The sequence below is a fragment of the Hemicordylus capensis genome, chromosome 1 (genome assembly GCF_027244095.1).
Source record: "Hemicordylus capensis ecotype Gifberg chromosome 1, rHemCap1.1.pri, whole genome shotgun sequence".
Lineage (NCBI taxonomy): Eukaryota > Metazoa > Chordata > Lepidosauria > Squamata > Cordylidae > Hemicordylus > Hemicordylus capensis.
The window spans coordinates 37,707,681-37,723,042 of NC_069657.1; the positions used below are offsets into that span (position 1 = coordinate 37,707,681).

Sequence of the window (15,362 nt, forward strand, 5' to 3'; positions counted from 1 at the left end):
GAACACTTCTGGTCCCAAGCAGTCCGGATAAGGGATACTCAACCTGTACTTACTTTCCTGGACAGGAACCATTTTGACTGACTAGTATAAAAAGGAGGGAGTAGGTTATTCTGTGCTTGTGGTACCTTTTACAGTTCTTCAAGGAACACCCCTCCCCGCAAGAGAGAAAATTATATCTGCAGCAAATAGGGACTAGCTTCACCCCTTTGCTGCCATCAGACTTTTACAATAATCTCAACAAGTGAAAGCATTTATGAATACATAAACCGCTTTGGGAACTTTTGTTGAAAAGCAGTATATAAATATTGGTCGTATAAATAAAATAACAATAATAAAGCACACAGAACTTCTTAGTTACTTTATTGATCAGGAGATGGAAGAGAAGGGTTGTGGTGGGGAGTGTGGCAGGTTAGGATGCCACCTATTGGCCGAAACCAAACATTGGTTTGGTTAAAAGCTAAATTATGATGGGTGAAAGGAAGATTCATACTCCCTAGGAGCAGCTCATTCTACAAGGTGTTTCAGCTCCAGAGCAACTTAGGTTTATTCAGGGTGGTTGATGTCACCCAGTGGAGTTTCTGAACAGCTGATCTCTTTCCCCTGCCATACTGCAAACAACGTTTATAACTCTCCAGTTTCCAGGGCAGTTCAGCATGTTGGCTTGGATGGTGGCTGTTCAAGAAAAGGAAAGCTTGGTTGTTAGAATTTTTGGCTGTGGTCTTTATCTGTTACTTGTTTGCTGTATTTTTACTGTGTTTGCTGTGGTTAACCAAATGCAGGTACACTTCATGAATAAAACATTTTTAATGTTTTTATGTTCTTCATTTATCATAACATTTTAAGGTCATGTTTGACTCAGCCCTTAAAATATTGCCCAGCTTTTCCAACTATTGTAAAGGATATACTTGTGCTGAAAATTTATAGTCATCCTCTGGATCAAGGCTTATTTCTTTGGTTTCAGTGTTCTAGGAGATGAAGTTGTTGGAATCTGGTCCAGGCATGCTGAGAAAGCTGATGTAAATTGTGCCTGTGTTTCTCACTCGGGAATCAGCCTTGTAACAGGCGATGACTTTGGCATGGTCAAGCTGTTCGACTTTCCTTGTCCAGAAAAATTTGTAAGAACTTTTTGCTTGGAAATTATGAGAGCTCTTCTGCTAAAGTGGCTTACTGTGATATTGGTAAAGGAGAGTGGCAGGGTGTTTTCCTTTACTAAGGTAGAGCAATCCACTCAAGTTCACAATTCATTTTAGTAGACTTACAACACTAGAACCAGACGTCATTCCATGAAACATTGCCAGGAAACGTAGGACTGACAAAAGTCCTAGTTTGTTTGTCCCCCCCCCCAGTGAATAATTAATCCATGGAATTATCTACCATGGGGATGGTGATGGCCACCAACTTGGATGACTTTAAAAGGGACTTAGAAAAATTTGTGGAAGACAGTTCTATCAATGGCTACTTGTCTTGATAGCTATAGGCCACCAAGCTCAGAGACAGTATGCCTCTTAATACCATTTGCATGGGAGCAACAGCAAGAGTGAGGTCATGCCTTCATCTCTTGCCTGTATGCTTCCCAGAGGCATCTGGTGGGCCACTGTGGGAAACAGAATGCTGGACTAAATAGGCCTTGGGCATGATTCAGCAGGGCTGTTCATATTACTTCCATATTTTGAGCCCTTTAAAGATTGATCTGTGTCACCTAGAACATGAAAGATTACAAATGCCATTTGTTGACAGTTCAGGTCAGTGGGACAGTCATGTCACCATTTGTATGATTTCCAGCTCACCTGGAGCAAGCAGCAATTGTCCCTGAAGAACAGTTGGGCAGCAGTCTGCCCTTGTAGTGCTGTATCTAAGTGAAGCAACACAACATAAGAAGGAGTAAAAGAGAAAATCCTCAGAGGGGCCTTTGCTCTGTGTGCTGACATTGAGTGAGGCTAAATTGTTGTGCACATGAGTCAGGGCCTTCTCTGTTGCCCCCAGACTCTGGAATGCTCTCACAGTGAATGGTTACTCTCTGATATCTGTGCCTGCTTTTTAAAAGCAACCCAAGACCTTTTTTTTAACTCAGGCTTTTACCTCTTAGAGGCATCTCAGTTTCTCGGCTTGTTTCTGTTTATCTTTTTAATTGGTTTTTGGAGTGTGTATGGTTTTTAATGTTGATTTTAAAGTTTTAAATGTAACTTTTATGGACTGTTATTGTATTTTAACTTTTGTAAACTGCCTTGAGATACATTACGAAAGGTGGTATAGAAATTGAACAATAAATAAATAAATAAAAATAGATGTGCAGATGCCATCACAGTTAGAAGCACAAGTATGGTCCAGCTGCTTGTCCCAGATTTAAAGGCTCAAGAGAGACAGCTGGGGTAGTGCTGTGGTATGTATTTATTATTTATTTAACATATTTTTATACTGCCCAAAACTTACGTCTCTAGGTGGTTTACAAGATAAAAACAACATTAAAATATTAGTTAAAAACAAAAACAAGAAATCTAAAATACGGCAATTTAAAAATTTTAAAACAATATTGTAAAACAACATTAAAACAATCAAAACAGTATCAGTTAAAAGCCTGGGTGAACAGATGCATCTTTAAAGACTTTTTAAAAATTATCAGAGATGGGGAGGCTCTTATTTCACTAGGGAGCACATTCCAAAGCCTCGGGGCAGCAACAGAGATTGCAAATGCAGACGGACCTCTCCTGATGATGTCAATGGGCGGTGGGGTTCATAACGAAGAAGACGTTCTCTTAAATATCCAGGGCCCAAGCTGTTTAGGGCTTTATAGGTTATAACTAACACCTTGTATTTTGTCCGGAAACATATTGGCAGCCAGTGTAACTCCTTCAATACAGGAGTAATATGGTCCCTCCTAGATGACCCAGAGACCAGCCTGGCTGCCACATTCTGAACCAACTGTAGTTTCCAGACTACATACAAGGGCAGCCCCACATAGAGCGCATTACAGTAATCCAGTATGGAGGTGACCAGCAGATGTACCACTGTTTTGAGATAATCTATCTCAAGAAACGGATGCAGCAGGCATATCAGCTGAAGCTGATAGAAGGTACCTCTGGCCACCGCCTCAACCTGGGACACCAGGGAGAGACTTGAATCCAGAAGCACCTCCAGACTGCGTACCTGTTCCTTCTGGGGAAGTGTGACCCCATCCAGAACAGGCTGATCAAAATCGTCTCTGGAGTTCTGACCCCGCACAATAAGTATCTCCGTCTTATCTGGATTCAGTCTCAGTTTGTTATTCCTCATCTAGCCCATTACCGACTCCAGAAAGGCATTTAGGGAGGTTATGCCTTCTCCCGATTATGCTGACATGGAGAAATAGATTTGGATGTCATCAGCATACTGATAATACCCTGCACAAAATCTCCTGATGATCTCTCCCAGCGGATTTGTGTAGATGTTAAACAATATCGGAGACAATACGGAGCCCTAAGGGACACTATACAAAAGTTCAGGTTTTGAAGAACAACAGTCTCAAAGGGACACCATCTGAAACCTGCCCAAGAGGTAGGAGCGGAACCACTGCAGAGCAGTGCCTCTTACTCCCAACCCCCTCAGACGCTCCAGAAAGATACTTTGGTTGATAGTATCGAAAGCCACTTGAGGTCCAAAAGGACCAACAGAGTCACACTTCCTCTGTCCATTCCCAGTTGGAGATCATCCATCAGGCCGACCAAGGCAGTCTCCACCCCATAGCCAGCCCAGAAGCCAGTTTGAAATGGGTCTAGATAATCTGTTTCCTCCAAGACTGTCTGGAGCTGGGAGGCCACCACCCTCTCAATTACCTTGCCCAACCACGAAAGGTTGGAGATAGGCCTGTAGTTACTCAGCTCTGAGGGATCCAAGGTAGGCTTCTTCAGAAGTGGTCTTATAATTGCCTCCTTAAGACTAGGAGGCATCCTGCCTTCCCTCAGAAACGCATTTATAATCCTTACCAGGCCTTCTACAACAGCCGCTCTGCCAGATAGTATAAGCCATGTCGGGCAAGGGTCAAGAGAACAGGTGGTAGGCAGCACCATTCCAATCAGCTTGTCCACATCCTCAGGAGTCACAAACTGGAACTGATCCAACCTAACCACACAAGAGGAGTCGCTGGACACCTCCATATCAGACACTGAAGTAATTTTGGAGGAAAAATTGAGTCTAATTGTGGAGGAAAAATTGAGTCTAAGTCGGCCTGAATACAAGAGATTTTTTCCACAAAGAATTCATTAAACACATCACAGCGGGTAATCGATGGTTCCAGATTCTGATTCAAGGGAGGAGGGGCACATACTAGCCCTCTCACCACCCTGGACAACTCCGCCATTGCGGAGTTGCGGATGCAATATGGGCAGAAAAGAATCGCTTCTTTGCCGCACGTATCACCTGAGCATAGGTCTTCAAATGAGCTCTTATATTGCAATATGTCGGATTCAAGCAGAGTCTTTCTCCACTTGTGCTTCAATCATCTACTTCACCACTTTAGCCCCCATAGTTCTTCCGTATACCAAAAAGGCAGTTTTGAAGCGGGTAGGAGAGGATGCTTAGGAACAAATATGTTTACTGCCCCAGTGAGTTTGCTGTTCCAATTCTCCACCAGAGCATCAACAGGATCACTAGCAGAGCCAACACTAAATCCCTCCAAGGCTTCTTGAAATCCTATTGGATCCAATAACCTTCTTGGGCGGACCATCCTAATAGGTCCCTTGCCCCTGCGAAGGTGGGAAGTGATTGTGAGTCCAACCTTAACCAGATGGTGGTCCATCCATGACAATGGGGAAATCACAGGTGTCCTCACCCACGGAACACCACCCTGATCAGAGTGAAAGACCAAATCAAGTGTGTGATCAGCAGTGTGTGTCAGCCCCAAGACCACTTGGGATAGGCCCATAGTTGTCACGGCTGCTATGAACTCCTGAGCTGCCAAATCAGTCCCAAAGTGAACATTGAAGTCCCCCAGCACCACAAGCCTGGGTACTCCAACACCAAGTCCGTCAGCTTAGTTAGGGACTCCATTGAGCAGCGGGGCTATCGGTACACCAACAGAAGTCCCAGTCTATCCCTGGTCCCCAGACTTAAGTACACACATTCGATATGGTCTGATACTCTAACAGGGATAGTAGCGGGTGGGGGGAAAGGTAGCAGGAAATAGGACAAGAGTTTAATATTATTTCCACATATGTGTGTTTGGGCAATTCTTTAAAACAGTGAAGTTGACATGTACATTTTTTTTAATTAGGCAAAACATAAAAGATTTCTAGGTCACTCGGCCCATGTGACTAATATTCGCTTTACAAGTGGAGATAGATATGTTGTAAGTGCTGGCGGGGATGATAGCAGGTAGGTCAATTTTTCCTTCAGTACTAGAAAGAAACTCTTGCACTCTGTTGAAACAAATTTATTTCTGTGGTTTCGGAGAACTGAGTCAAATTTTTTAAAAGGAGCAGTCATTAAGTTGAGTACGGTCTGAAATAATGTTTTAATGTATTTTGAAAATATTTTTTCTCTTTAAAATCCATTAACTTTCAGTAATGTTTCTCTCTCTTCATTTCTGTTTGAAAATACAGCATATTTGTCTGGAAATGTGTGCATATGCCTCATTGAGAGACATGGAGACGTTCCAAAGAGGACAATGCATGAAGTAAGAGGCATGAGTGCCCCATGGTTGCAAAGAAACATTCTCCAGTGCCCTGCATGCTTCAAGAAATGGTGCTGATTAAGACAGACTGCCATCTGTCTGACTGACTAGAGTCTATCAGAAGGATGGGCGGCTGCAAACCTATTGAGTCTAGTCACGTTACTCATTATCGCCGGATAACCTACGTCTGTTTCCCACTCACTGCCAGATGCTGAAACACATGGATATGAGGAAGTGAGTTTTGGCTCCGTGTACAGTTTCCCAATAGGATCCTGGATTTGTAATCAAGAAATGTTACTTCTGACCTAGTGCTGTACATCAGTGTGTTTACTTTCAGCATGAATGTTTCCTTTAAGTACTGGGGACTGACTTTCGCTCAAATAGAAGACTCTTATTTTATTACTGAAAGGAAGACCACATTGCAGCTCTTAAACTATACTATTTTTTTTTAATGGGTGAATATAAAATATGTGAATGGTCCAGCAAAAGGTTTGTTTAGTACACACACATATTGGCGGGCGGGTGGGGGCGGGGAGATCCCAATAATTAGATTTGTTCCTCGGACCTGCAGCATTCTATTGGTTTTAAGGCCTGGGTTGTAATCATGTCTGGTGAATGCTAGTAGACATGCATGAACCCATTCTTCAAAGCTAATTTAGTGTTTTTGTTTCACTTAAACATTAAATTAGTTGTGTGAGCAGAATCAGATTTGCTCACATTGTGAGTGCCTTGCCCACAACCTAAAAGTCTAACTCCGGTTTTTGCCTTGTGAATAAAAGTGTTCTCAGTGAAAGAGAAATTGCTGTGTTTGCTTGCAGACCTGTGCTGGAAATACAATGTAGGCTATTCATTTTAGTATTTATACAGTGATGAAGCTTTGGGTGGTCACCAGACGCCAAAAAAAGGGGGGGGGCAATAGGAATTGTTAGTTTATTTTTGAAATTATCCATATTCAAAGTAAAACTGATCACTGCAAATGTATTTTGCAAATCCTTTCTTTACACAGGAATAAGACTGGTTGAAATATCCTCACATTCTCCACATTATAACCTTACAGCCAGTTCAGACATGCAAGAACCCACATGGTATAGCCTTCTGAAAAAAGATTCCATCAGGATACACCACAGGCATGGATTATGAAATCTGGCTCCTCAGATATTGTTGGACTACAGCCCCCATCATCCCCAGCCATTGTGACTGGGATGATGGGAGTTGAAATCCAACAACTTCTGGGGGTCCATCTTTGAGAACCCCTGACATGAGGAATTGCTTCATGTTTAGAAAGTTGCCATTTTCAACCATTTGTCAAAATGCTCCTCCACGTGGAAAAGTTACACATAAGGTGACTAGTTAGATTTTGGCACGTGAATGCCTGCACGTTTGAATTGGCTCTAACAGTCTGCTGTAAGCTTCAAAATAATCATGCATGCTGAAGACATTGGTCTGTAATCCTTAGAAGAAATATTTAACTAGGTAATGAACGAAGCCATTTCTGTAACTATAAGCTCCTCCTACTAGAAAGGGAGAGAGAGCCTCCTTGTCCGTTTAAATAAATAGATCATGCAGCTGAGCTGTGAGGTAGGCAGCTTCCCAAAATAGCTAAATCTCACCCCTTCCCTCTCCCCATCTTGGGCAGACCATGCATGGAAAGCCATTTGGGCCTCAGGCACAGTCCTCTACTTGGCACAATCCTCGCACCCCACATATCAGGAGCTTAAGCTGTCAAGTGGAGTAGATGCTGGAGACACTTTCTTCTCCCTTCAAAATAGGTGATTAAGTGCTGTGAGGCGCTCTGAATGGGTGAAGCCCTCCAGGGCAGTGATGTGAGGCAAGGCTCTCCTCACTCCACCTCCCTACCCCCAGTCTCTTGCTTAGTCTCAAAACTATGAAAGGCTTCTGCACTGCAGTCCAAAGGCTCCGAGAGAATTACCAATGCAGCAGCAGATGTGGAGACTTCTGCATGGCTCGTGTTAGTTGAATCAGGGCTACCTGTATCTTTTTATCTTTTTAAAATATCCTGTGCATTGTGGAGCATGTATCATTTTCATATTTAAGTAAGTCTAATGCTATCCAAAATCACATCCTTGCAGTCCAGATGAATCTGGAGACTATCTCCCTTTCGTTTTTTACTCAAAAGTACTAATGTGGATTAGAGTGCCAAATTCACCCAATAAATGTGTTGAAAGAAGGGGAGGGTCAACTTTGATCATTGTGATCATGCTAATTGAAAGTGGAGTTGTTAAAGATTATTCCCTAGAATTATTCTTTCCTGTTCAGTAATGCACACATGGCAACACAGCTGATGTTAACAGGCAATTTTTTTAATTCTGGATCATGTTATATTTCTTTTCTCATAAGAATATAAATAAGAACAGCCCTGCTGGATCAGGCCCAAGGTCCATCTAGTCCAGCATCCTGTTTCACACAGTGGCCCACCAGATGCATCCAAGAAGCCCACAGGCAGGGGGTGAGGGCTTGCCACCTCTCCTGCTGTTGCTCCCTTGCAACTAATATTTAGTGGCATCTTGCCTCTGAGGCTGGAGGTGGTCTATAGCCATGAGACTAATAGCCATTGATAGACCTGTCCTCCATGACTTTGTCTAAGCCCCCTTTAAAGCCAAAATCTCTTCCCATTACATATAAACAACATGTGTAATGATTTGTAATTTATAGTAATTCTTGAGCATAAGAATTACTAGCTGATGTAATTCCTTTATCATTTCCCCTCTACTCATCCCATATACATCTCTCATCAGTAATGGCCTGAAAAGTTTAGATGGCAGAATGAAAGAAACATTTATTACACTTGAATAGAAAAGGACTTGCTGCTTCTATTTCTCCTCTAAAACCTTTTTGTCCATGAGTAACCTATTCATTATAAGCCAGTAGAAAGCTTTTAAACAAATAACAGAAATGATGTTGAGCCAGCACAGAAGGGAGCTAAACTAGCCATTAAAAAATGTTATGAGAGTACTTAGCCTTTCTTTTGAATAGTAAATGGCTCATGATGATGATAACTTCTGAATGGACAAAACTGACCTCCCTGTTAGTTTCAGAGGTGGCTTCATATTAGGTGGCTGCAGGCAGTGGACACAGCAGCTTCTCAATTTATTCACTGTGAGGATTGTTGTTGGAGTAGCATCAAAACTGTGATTGTGTAGCTTAGTAGGCACGGAGCAGCTCACCTCCACAGAGATGCAGATGTGCTTTAGAGTGCCTTGCAGCAGTGTGGGCACCTCTCTCTTTCATTAACTATTCTGTGTGGTGTCAGCCACTAAATCCATAAAAAGTCCTAATCACACAAAGCATGAACGCTCCTAGAATTAGGTCTGGCATAGCTGATTAAGAGATGGATCTGATCATAAATGGACCGATATCTCAACCTTTCAGTGGTGCTTGTTCAAGGACTCTTACAGAAAAATGTCTGCTGACTTCATTATGATTAATGAATGCTTCAGCCTGTGGCCTTCTTCTTGAATATACAAATCTGATTAAGGAAGGAACTGCGATTGCAGGTCACATGAAAGTCTCCTATGGTAACTACTACCATATTTCCTCAGTTTGCAAATCCATTGCTGTGTGCTGTGTTTATGTTTCTTATTCTGATCTGCAGACTGTGTTGGCTTTGCCTCAATACAGAAAAATACGTGAGCATGCCAAAGCCTACTATGCACTTAACAATCACTGTGGTATAGGCAAACCAAATTAGTTTCCTAGTTTTGTTACTTTTCAACTTCTAGATGCAAGTCTGACACTTGTGCTGTAACACTTCATAAATTAGAAGAAAATATACCTGGGAGCACATTTTGATGGTTCAGTTGGGGTCATGTTGCATGCTCACCTAGCCAACAATGTGCTCCACTCATGTGGAGGAGTGGGCACAGATTCCCTTTCCACCATGCACACAACACATAAAGGAGATGCTCCATGTGCAGGTGAATATTCCTTCTCTCTCTCAAGAAAAGAGATAAATTAAGTCTATAACATATATTACTGCTAATGGTAGGGGGAGGTAGGCACAACTGCTACTCCACATGGGAAAAGAAATGTTGCATGGAAAAGAATTCAAGTGAACTTCAGAGCTATGTAATTTGCCAGAATCTATGTACCTTTCAAGTGCTGAAAATGGATGGGGTCTCTATCACAAGCAACGTTTCTTGGAACAGCAGGCCTTCATCTCATATCACAAACTGGTTTTGGATTTTACTTCTTTAGGAATATAGAAAGCTGCCTTATTCCGAGTCAGACCATTGGTCCCTGTAGCTCAGTATTGTCTACACTAAGGGCTGTACTTCAGCCCTCCAGCTGTTTTTGGACTACAACTCCCATAATCCCCAGCCACAGTGGTCAATAGTCAGGGCTGATGGGAGTGGTAGGCCAACATCTGCAGGAGGGTCGAAGTTGTCTACACAGACTGGCAGCAGTTTCTCCAAGGCTGAAGGCATGAGTCTCTCAGCCCATCAGGGAGGGAACTTGGCGGTGTTCTTCCCCGAGCAGCCCCATCCTGAGGAGAACATCTTACAGTGCTCACACATGTAGTCTCCCATTCAAATGCAAGCCAGGGTGGGCCCTGCTTAGCCAAGTGGACAATTCATACTTGCTGCCACAAGACCACCTCTCCTCAAGAACGGCTTGGCCTGTAACACGGAGGAGTACTGTTCAAGGAACAGAAATCCCAAGTCCTCTTTGACCTGTGGAATGCCTTTGAATCCTGGCCTCTGCCTTTTTTCTTCTTCTTAAAGACATCTGTGCTGGATTGAAAGCTGCATCTATTTAATGGCCTTTGTGTGTATGCATACATTAAGACACATCCTTCAGCCAATAAAGCCCTGGCATTCGGGACTGGGGTGAGACATGAGCATGGCCTTCTGGCAAAGATACTATCTATTTAAATCCCTCCTCTGTACCACTAGCTGGTATTCCTACAAAGAGCAAAATAATAGGTTAAAGAAGGATAATAGCTGGTGTGGCTGGATGTTCACACTAATCAGAGTTCAGAGTGGTTATACTGGTCCAAATCACATACAAAAGGCATTCAGTGAGCTGATGCCCAGGATCATGTACATATCAGTTTATCTGAAATACACAATTCCTGACTTACATCCTTCAAGCATACAATATTTGTAGGATGTGGGGACAATGGAAATTGTTATGGTTGTAGTACGATTATAAAAACCAAGCAACTTTGACAGAATACGAAGATTAGTCTCTTCTCCATGCAGGCATGGTTGTGTTTTTTTAAAAAAAAAAATACAGACACAGATATTGGCTCAATAGCATATAAAATAAAGGTACCCCAAATAACCTGTTTAAACAATTATGAAATATATACTCAAAACTGTGTTTTAAAGATACTTTTTCAATATTGAATGTTCCCATGCTAATTTATGGTTTTATAATGGCCAATCTTAAGTACACCAGTACAGCACGTAGCCATTTCTGTTCCATATCCTTCATAAATACAATCATACATACTTGCATACTGACTTTCCTCAGCCTGGACATGCATTTTTCTCTCCTTTTCCATTTGATGTGGGGGTGGAGAGTGGGAAACAGTCCTTAAGCAAGGTAGATCAGTTTTTCTACAAGCAATTCCATCAATAGATTCTCAGAGAAATGACTTTCACTTTGTGAAGACTTCTGTACCTATTGAGATCCCTGGGGATGGCTGAAGGGTCCTAATGCCTAATATATGCCACAGGCAACATACTTCAGATAATCTCCAAAATCTAGTTTTATATGGAGTATCAGAGCTGCAGAGAGTATCCATCTTCTGATCAAGAAGGTGCTTTTCACTCCCCACCCCCGAGCAACTGCAAACTATTATTGTTCCAAAACTAGAAAACATAAAAAGTTGTTTTCCACCATTCCCTTGGGCATCATGCTAGCAGTCTAACATTAAGAATACGATTCTGAGCCTCCCTAGATATAATGGTAGAGACAGATGGCTCACCTGTAAATACTGTCTTGTTCCTGATCTACAAACAGGCAGCTATTCACATAAATAGCAGGAGTAGAGCCAGAGAGTGGGTGGGGCACTAGAGTATGATTTAAGATGCCCAAAGGGAAACAAAACCTTGCTAGAAAGAGATCTCCAGCCTTGTAAACAGCAGAGACTGTGCAGCACCACCATCTTTTATACCAGCCTCCTGTTCAGAGCTTCCACATCCCTGGGGAGGCCTACCTCACCCTCCCAAGATCATTCATCCCAAGAGCAGCTTGGCTGTGCTTTGTGTGTAAGCCATTTGGAAACTTGGCACCCTTACAAAGAACACATTTTGGTTTCACCGCTAGTGCAAGCAACAGCAGCCATTTTGGAACTATACTTCATAGCTTCCTTGTCATGAGGTGAGAATTAGTAATAGTGGACTATCTATCAATCAATATATTTTCAAATGAAAATGAAGTATATAGACAATGTTAACGACAAACTATTCCATTACTGAGATTGCTTAAAGAAGTCTAATCTCTAGTTTCAAAGAACCTTTCCATTCTATCAAAGATATGTAAAGTGTAGAAATCAACTTTCCAGTGAAATGTAAGCAGTAGTTCCAACATTCCAGAGTGTATCCTGCTATGGCCATGAACACTGATGAATGTCCTAGGAATTCCGTAAAATCAATGTTTTAATTATTAACCAAACGCAGTGTATGTAGTCTTGCACAAAATGACATTACTTGTGTTTTAACTGTTTATGGGAAAAATTGGTGCTGTCAGATAATGCTTTCTAAGACACTTCTAAGCCTTGACTTCTTTTACTACAAATATTCCATTACCGCAGTGTGCTTTGGGGCCTTGGGGTCAGCTGCAGTAATTTAAACAGAATTATGGGCTGGTTAAATACAAAGCTTCATCTAGCTATTAATAAGGCAAGTTCTTGAATACAGAACCTTGTCTTTGAAAAGCAGAATTATTCAATTGCAAACAATATATTTTCATACAAAATGTAAAGCTCAAGATAATAATTTAAGGGCAAAAATGTGATCCAGATTATGTTTCCTGGAAATATATTTTGACTAAACTGACACATGTCCCTTTTGACAATATAAACTGGTTACCCAAGGTGTATGGTGTGTTTTGTTAATTAATGGGGAAAGGGTCACCTACTGAAAAGGTGTTTTGACTGCTACCCAAAACAACATGATAGACTGCATTTGACATTTTGATCCCAAATCATAGGTTCCCTCCCATTCTGCTGGTGAAATCAAAACTTTTAAATATTTGCTACAGCCACCCAAAGTGGGCCCACCTATTTGTGATGCCTGTACCACTTACTTTGAACTGAATAGAACTTCTTTCCATATAAATACATTTTGGATCAGAATGTCATGACTTTTAAGGATGATTTCAGGTCATCCCATGAAATTGATTGCCAGGACTTTTTCACGCAATGCATAATCAACTTGTGGAATTCTCTGCCACCAGATGTGGTGACAGCCAACAATCTGGATGGCTTTAAGAGGGGCTTGGATAACTTCATGGAGGAGAGGTCTATCAACGGCTACTAATTGGAGGGCTGTAGGCCACCTCCAGCCTCAAAGGCAGGATGCCTCTGAGTACAAGTTGCAGGGGAGTAACAGCAGGAGAGAGGGCATGCCCTCAACTCCTGCCTGTGGCTTCCAGTGGCATCTGGTGGGCCACTGTGTGAAACAGGAGGCTGGACTAGATGGGCCTTGGGCCTGATCCAGCAGGGCAGTTCTTATGTTCTTAACAATTATTACAGTAAAAGAGTTTGCTTGGACCTGGTTTGTCTGAAGCCAGATTTGGTGGGGAGGGAGGCACAGGGAGGTATGCATTTGCTCTTTTCTTCTTTGCCGGCTAGCTAGCTGATAATACATATTGGCCCACTATGAGCTGGCAACTACAGGGCAATCATGCAGTATTAAAGATGGGTGGCTTAAGCTAGCCTCTGCCACAAAGGGCTCAAACGCTGGCAGACTGCTCCCGAATCCGGTGACAGCCTTAGAATTCAGGTCTACTCTGTTTGGGAGCCTAGCAAAAAAACTGATTATTATCTGTGTTGTCCACAATGAAAGAGGAGCAGCTTCCTGTTCTTTGAAAGGAATTCCATAGTAAGGTACAGCAAAGCAGGCTGCAGTTACAAAAAATATTTGGATATGCTATTTTCAAACTCCTTGCAGTGCTTCTTTTTTTTATTATTAATTTAAAAACTTCCATTACCTGGAAGCCCCACATTTTCTCATTCTTCCCAATTAAAAAAAAATTATGCTTCTTGTCTATCTGTATTTCACTGAGTTTACAATCGTTAACCATCTTGTTTTCTAGGACCACTACATTACACTATGAAGTATTTCTTAGACAATCCTCCTTGCTTTAACCAAAAAAAGAAAAAAATCTTACATCAAACTAGTCCAAAGGTGTATGTTAATTTGATACTGTAATAAAGGTAACGGTTTTACGTGTGTTCCCTTTGGGGTTCTCATCATAAAGAGCTAATTCCTGTGATCATACAATCCTATAGTTTGTTATTTTAAAAGTTTATCAATTAAGCCTTTTTTGCAGAAATTAAGGGTTGGGATTGGGTTTTTTTTAAAGATAACTGAATATTAACTGAACTTTAAGTACATTATCTACAAGCGTAAATATTTCAAAGTAATTTCCTGGAGTGTTAAGTTTTAGAATTAAAGGAATATATTTGTCAAATCTGAGTTTAAAATGTGGAGCTAATTTTGTTTTCTGATATCTTATGTAAATATTTGTACAGATTATCTTTTGTATATTTTTGTGAAAATGTAGTTCCCCAAAAGATACAAAAGATTTAATAAAAAATGCATTCATGTTACTGCTTAATCTTTTATATTGTATCGTAAGGAGCCCAAGAATAATTTCTGCCATTTAGATTCCAGGGTCTACTTATTGTCTTTATAGAATGATCGTTACTGTCTCCAGCCAAATGCTTTAAGAAAAACAAGCATTTCGGTGAAGAAATATATACTGGACCCTTGCCTATTTCTTTGTTCCCTAAAGTGGCCATTCAGCCATTCAGTTTAACCAACCAAATGTTGGTGAAGATTTGATACGGGGCTCTCCCTAAACAACTAACAGATTTCACGCACTTTCTCTGAAGCTCCACCCTTCCCTTGAATTAATTTACTCTTCACACCTTAACGTGACTGAAAGATACATCAGCACCACATTCTGGTTAAGCAGGGAACCTAAATAACTTTACTGCCTGTGCCAACTGACATATCCTTTGATGTATCCCCTTTTCATTAGGGAGGAATAGGAAGATTTGCTCCAGAAGAGAAAGGGTCTGTGCAGAGGGAATGTACAATTGCACAACTGTTGCCAATTTCTTAACCACTGTTAAGAGACACCCAGTGTTATATTGGGACCAGCCACAGCTCAGTTTAAAATAATACAATCATAACAACATAGTTCAGATGTCAATAAATGTAAAAACAGGTTGCTCACCTGTAACTTATGAGCTGGAAGAGATCCGTCAACATCCATAAGTATGGATTCTGCACCTGCACAGGAACCATGCGGTAGCCATGCCGCAGCTTGTCAAGGTGTCCAAGCCCCACCCTCACGCCTACAGCGTGCTATTTAAAGGCGGGCTGGGTGCCATGTTCCTCAGTTCTTGGACAACCGCTGTGAAGGAAGATCTTCCAGATAAGCAGGTGAGTTCATCCGTATCAATGGAGAAAAGAGGGCATGCACACAAGGACGCACATAGAGCACTACTGCTGAGGGG

General features: G+C 41.6%; 1 protein-coding gene across 12 annotated transcripts in view; it reads left to right on the forward strand.

The window, feature by feature from the left end:
- Positions 1 to 14,447, forward strand: part of EML5 (EMAP like 5) — a 266,795-nt gene extending 252,348 nt beyond the window's left edge. For 11 of the 12 annotated variants that reach the window (XM_053285479.1, XM_053285478.1, XM_053285469.1 and 8 more), the window contains 3 exons: positions 962 to 1,115; positions 5,246 to 5,346; positions 5,574 to 14,447. In XM_053285479.1, the coding sequence (XP_053141454.1) occupies positions 962 to 1,115; positions 5,246 to 5,346; positions 5,574 to 5,610 (292 nt within the window). In that variant the 3' untranslated portion in view covers positions 5,611 to 14,447. The remainder of the gene's footprint in view (positions 1 to 961; positions 1,116 to 5,245; positions 5,347 to 5,573) is intronic. The other variant, XR_008313699.1, reaches the window with a different exon arrangement.
- The last annotated feature ends 915 nt before the right edge of the window (positions 14,448 to 15,362 follow it).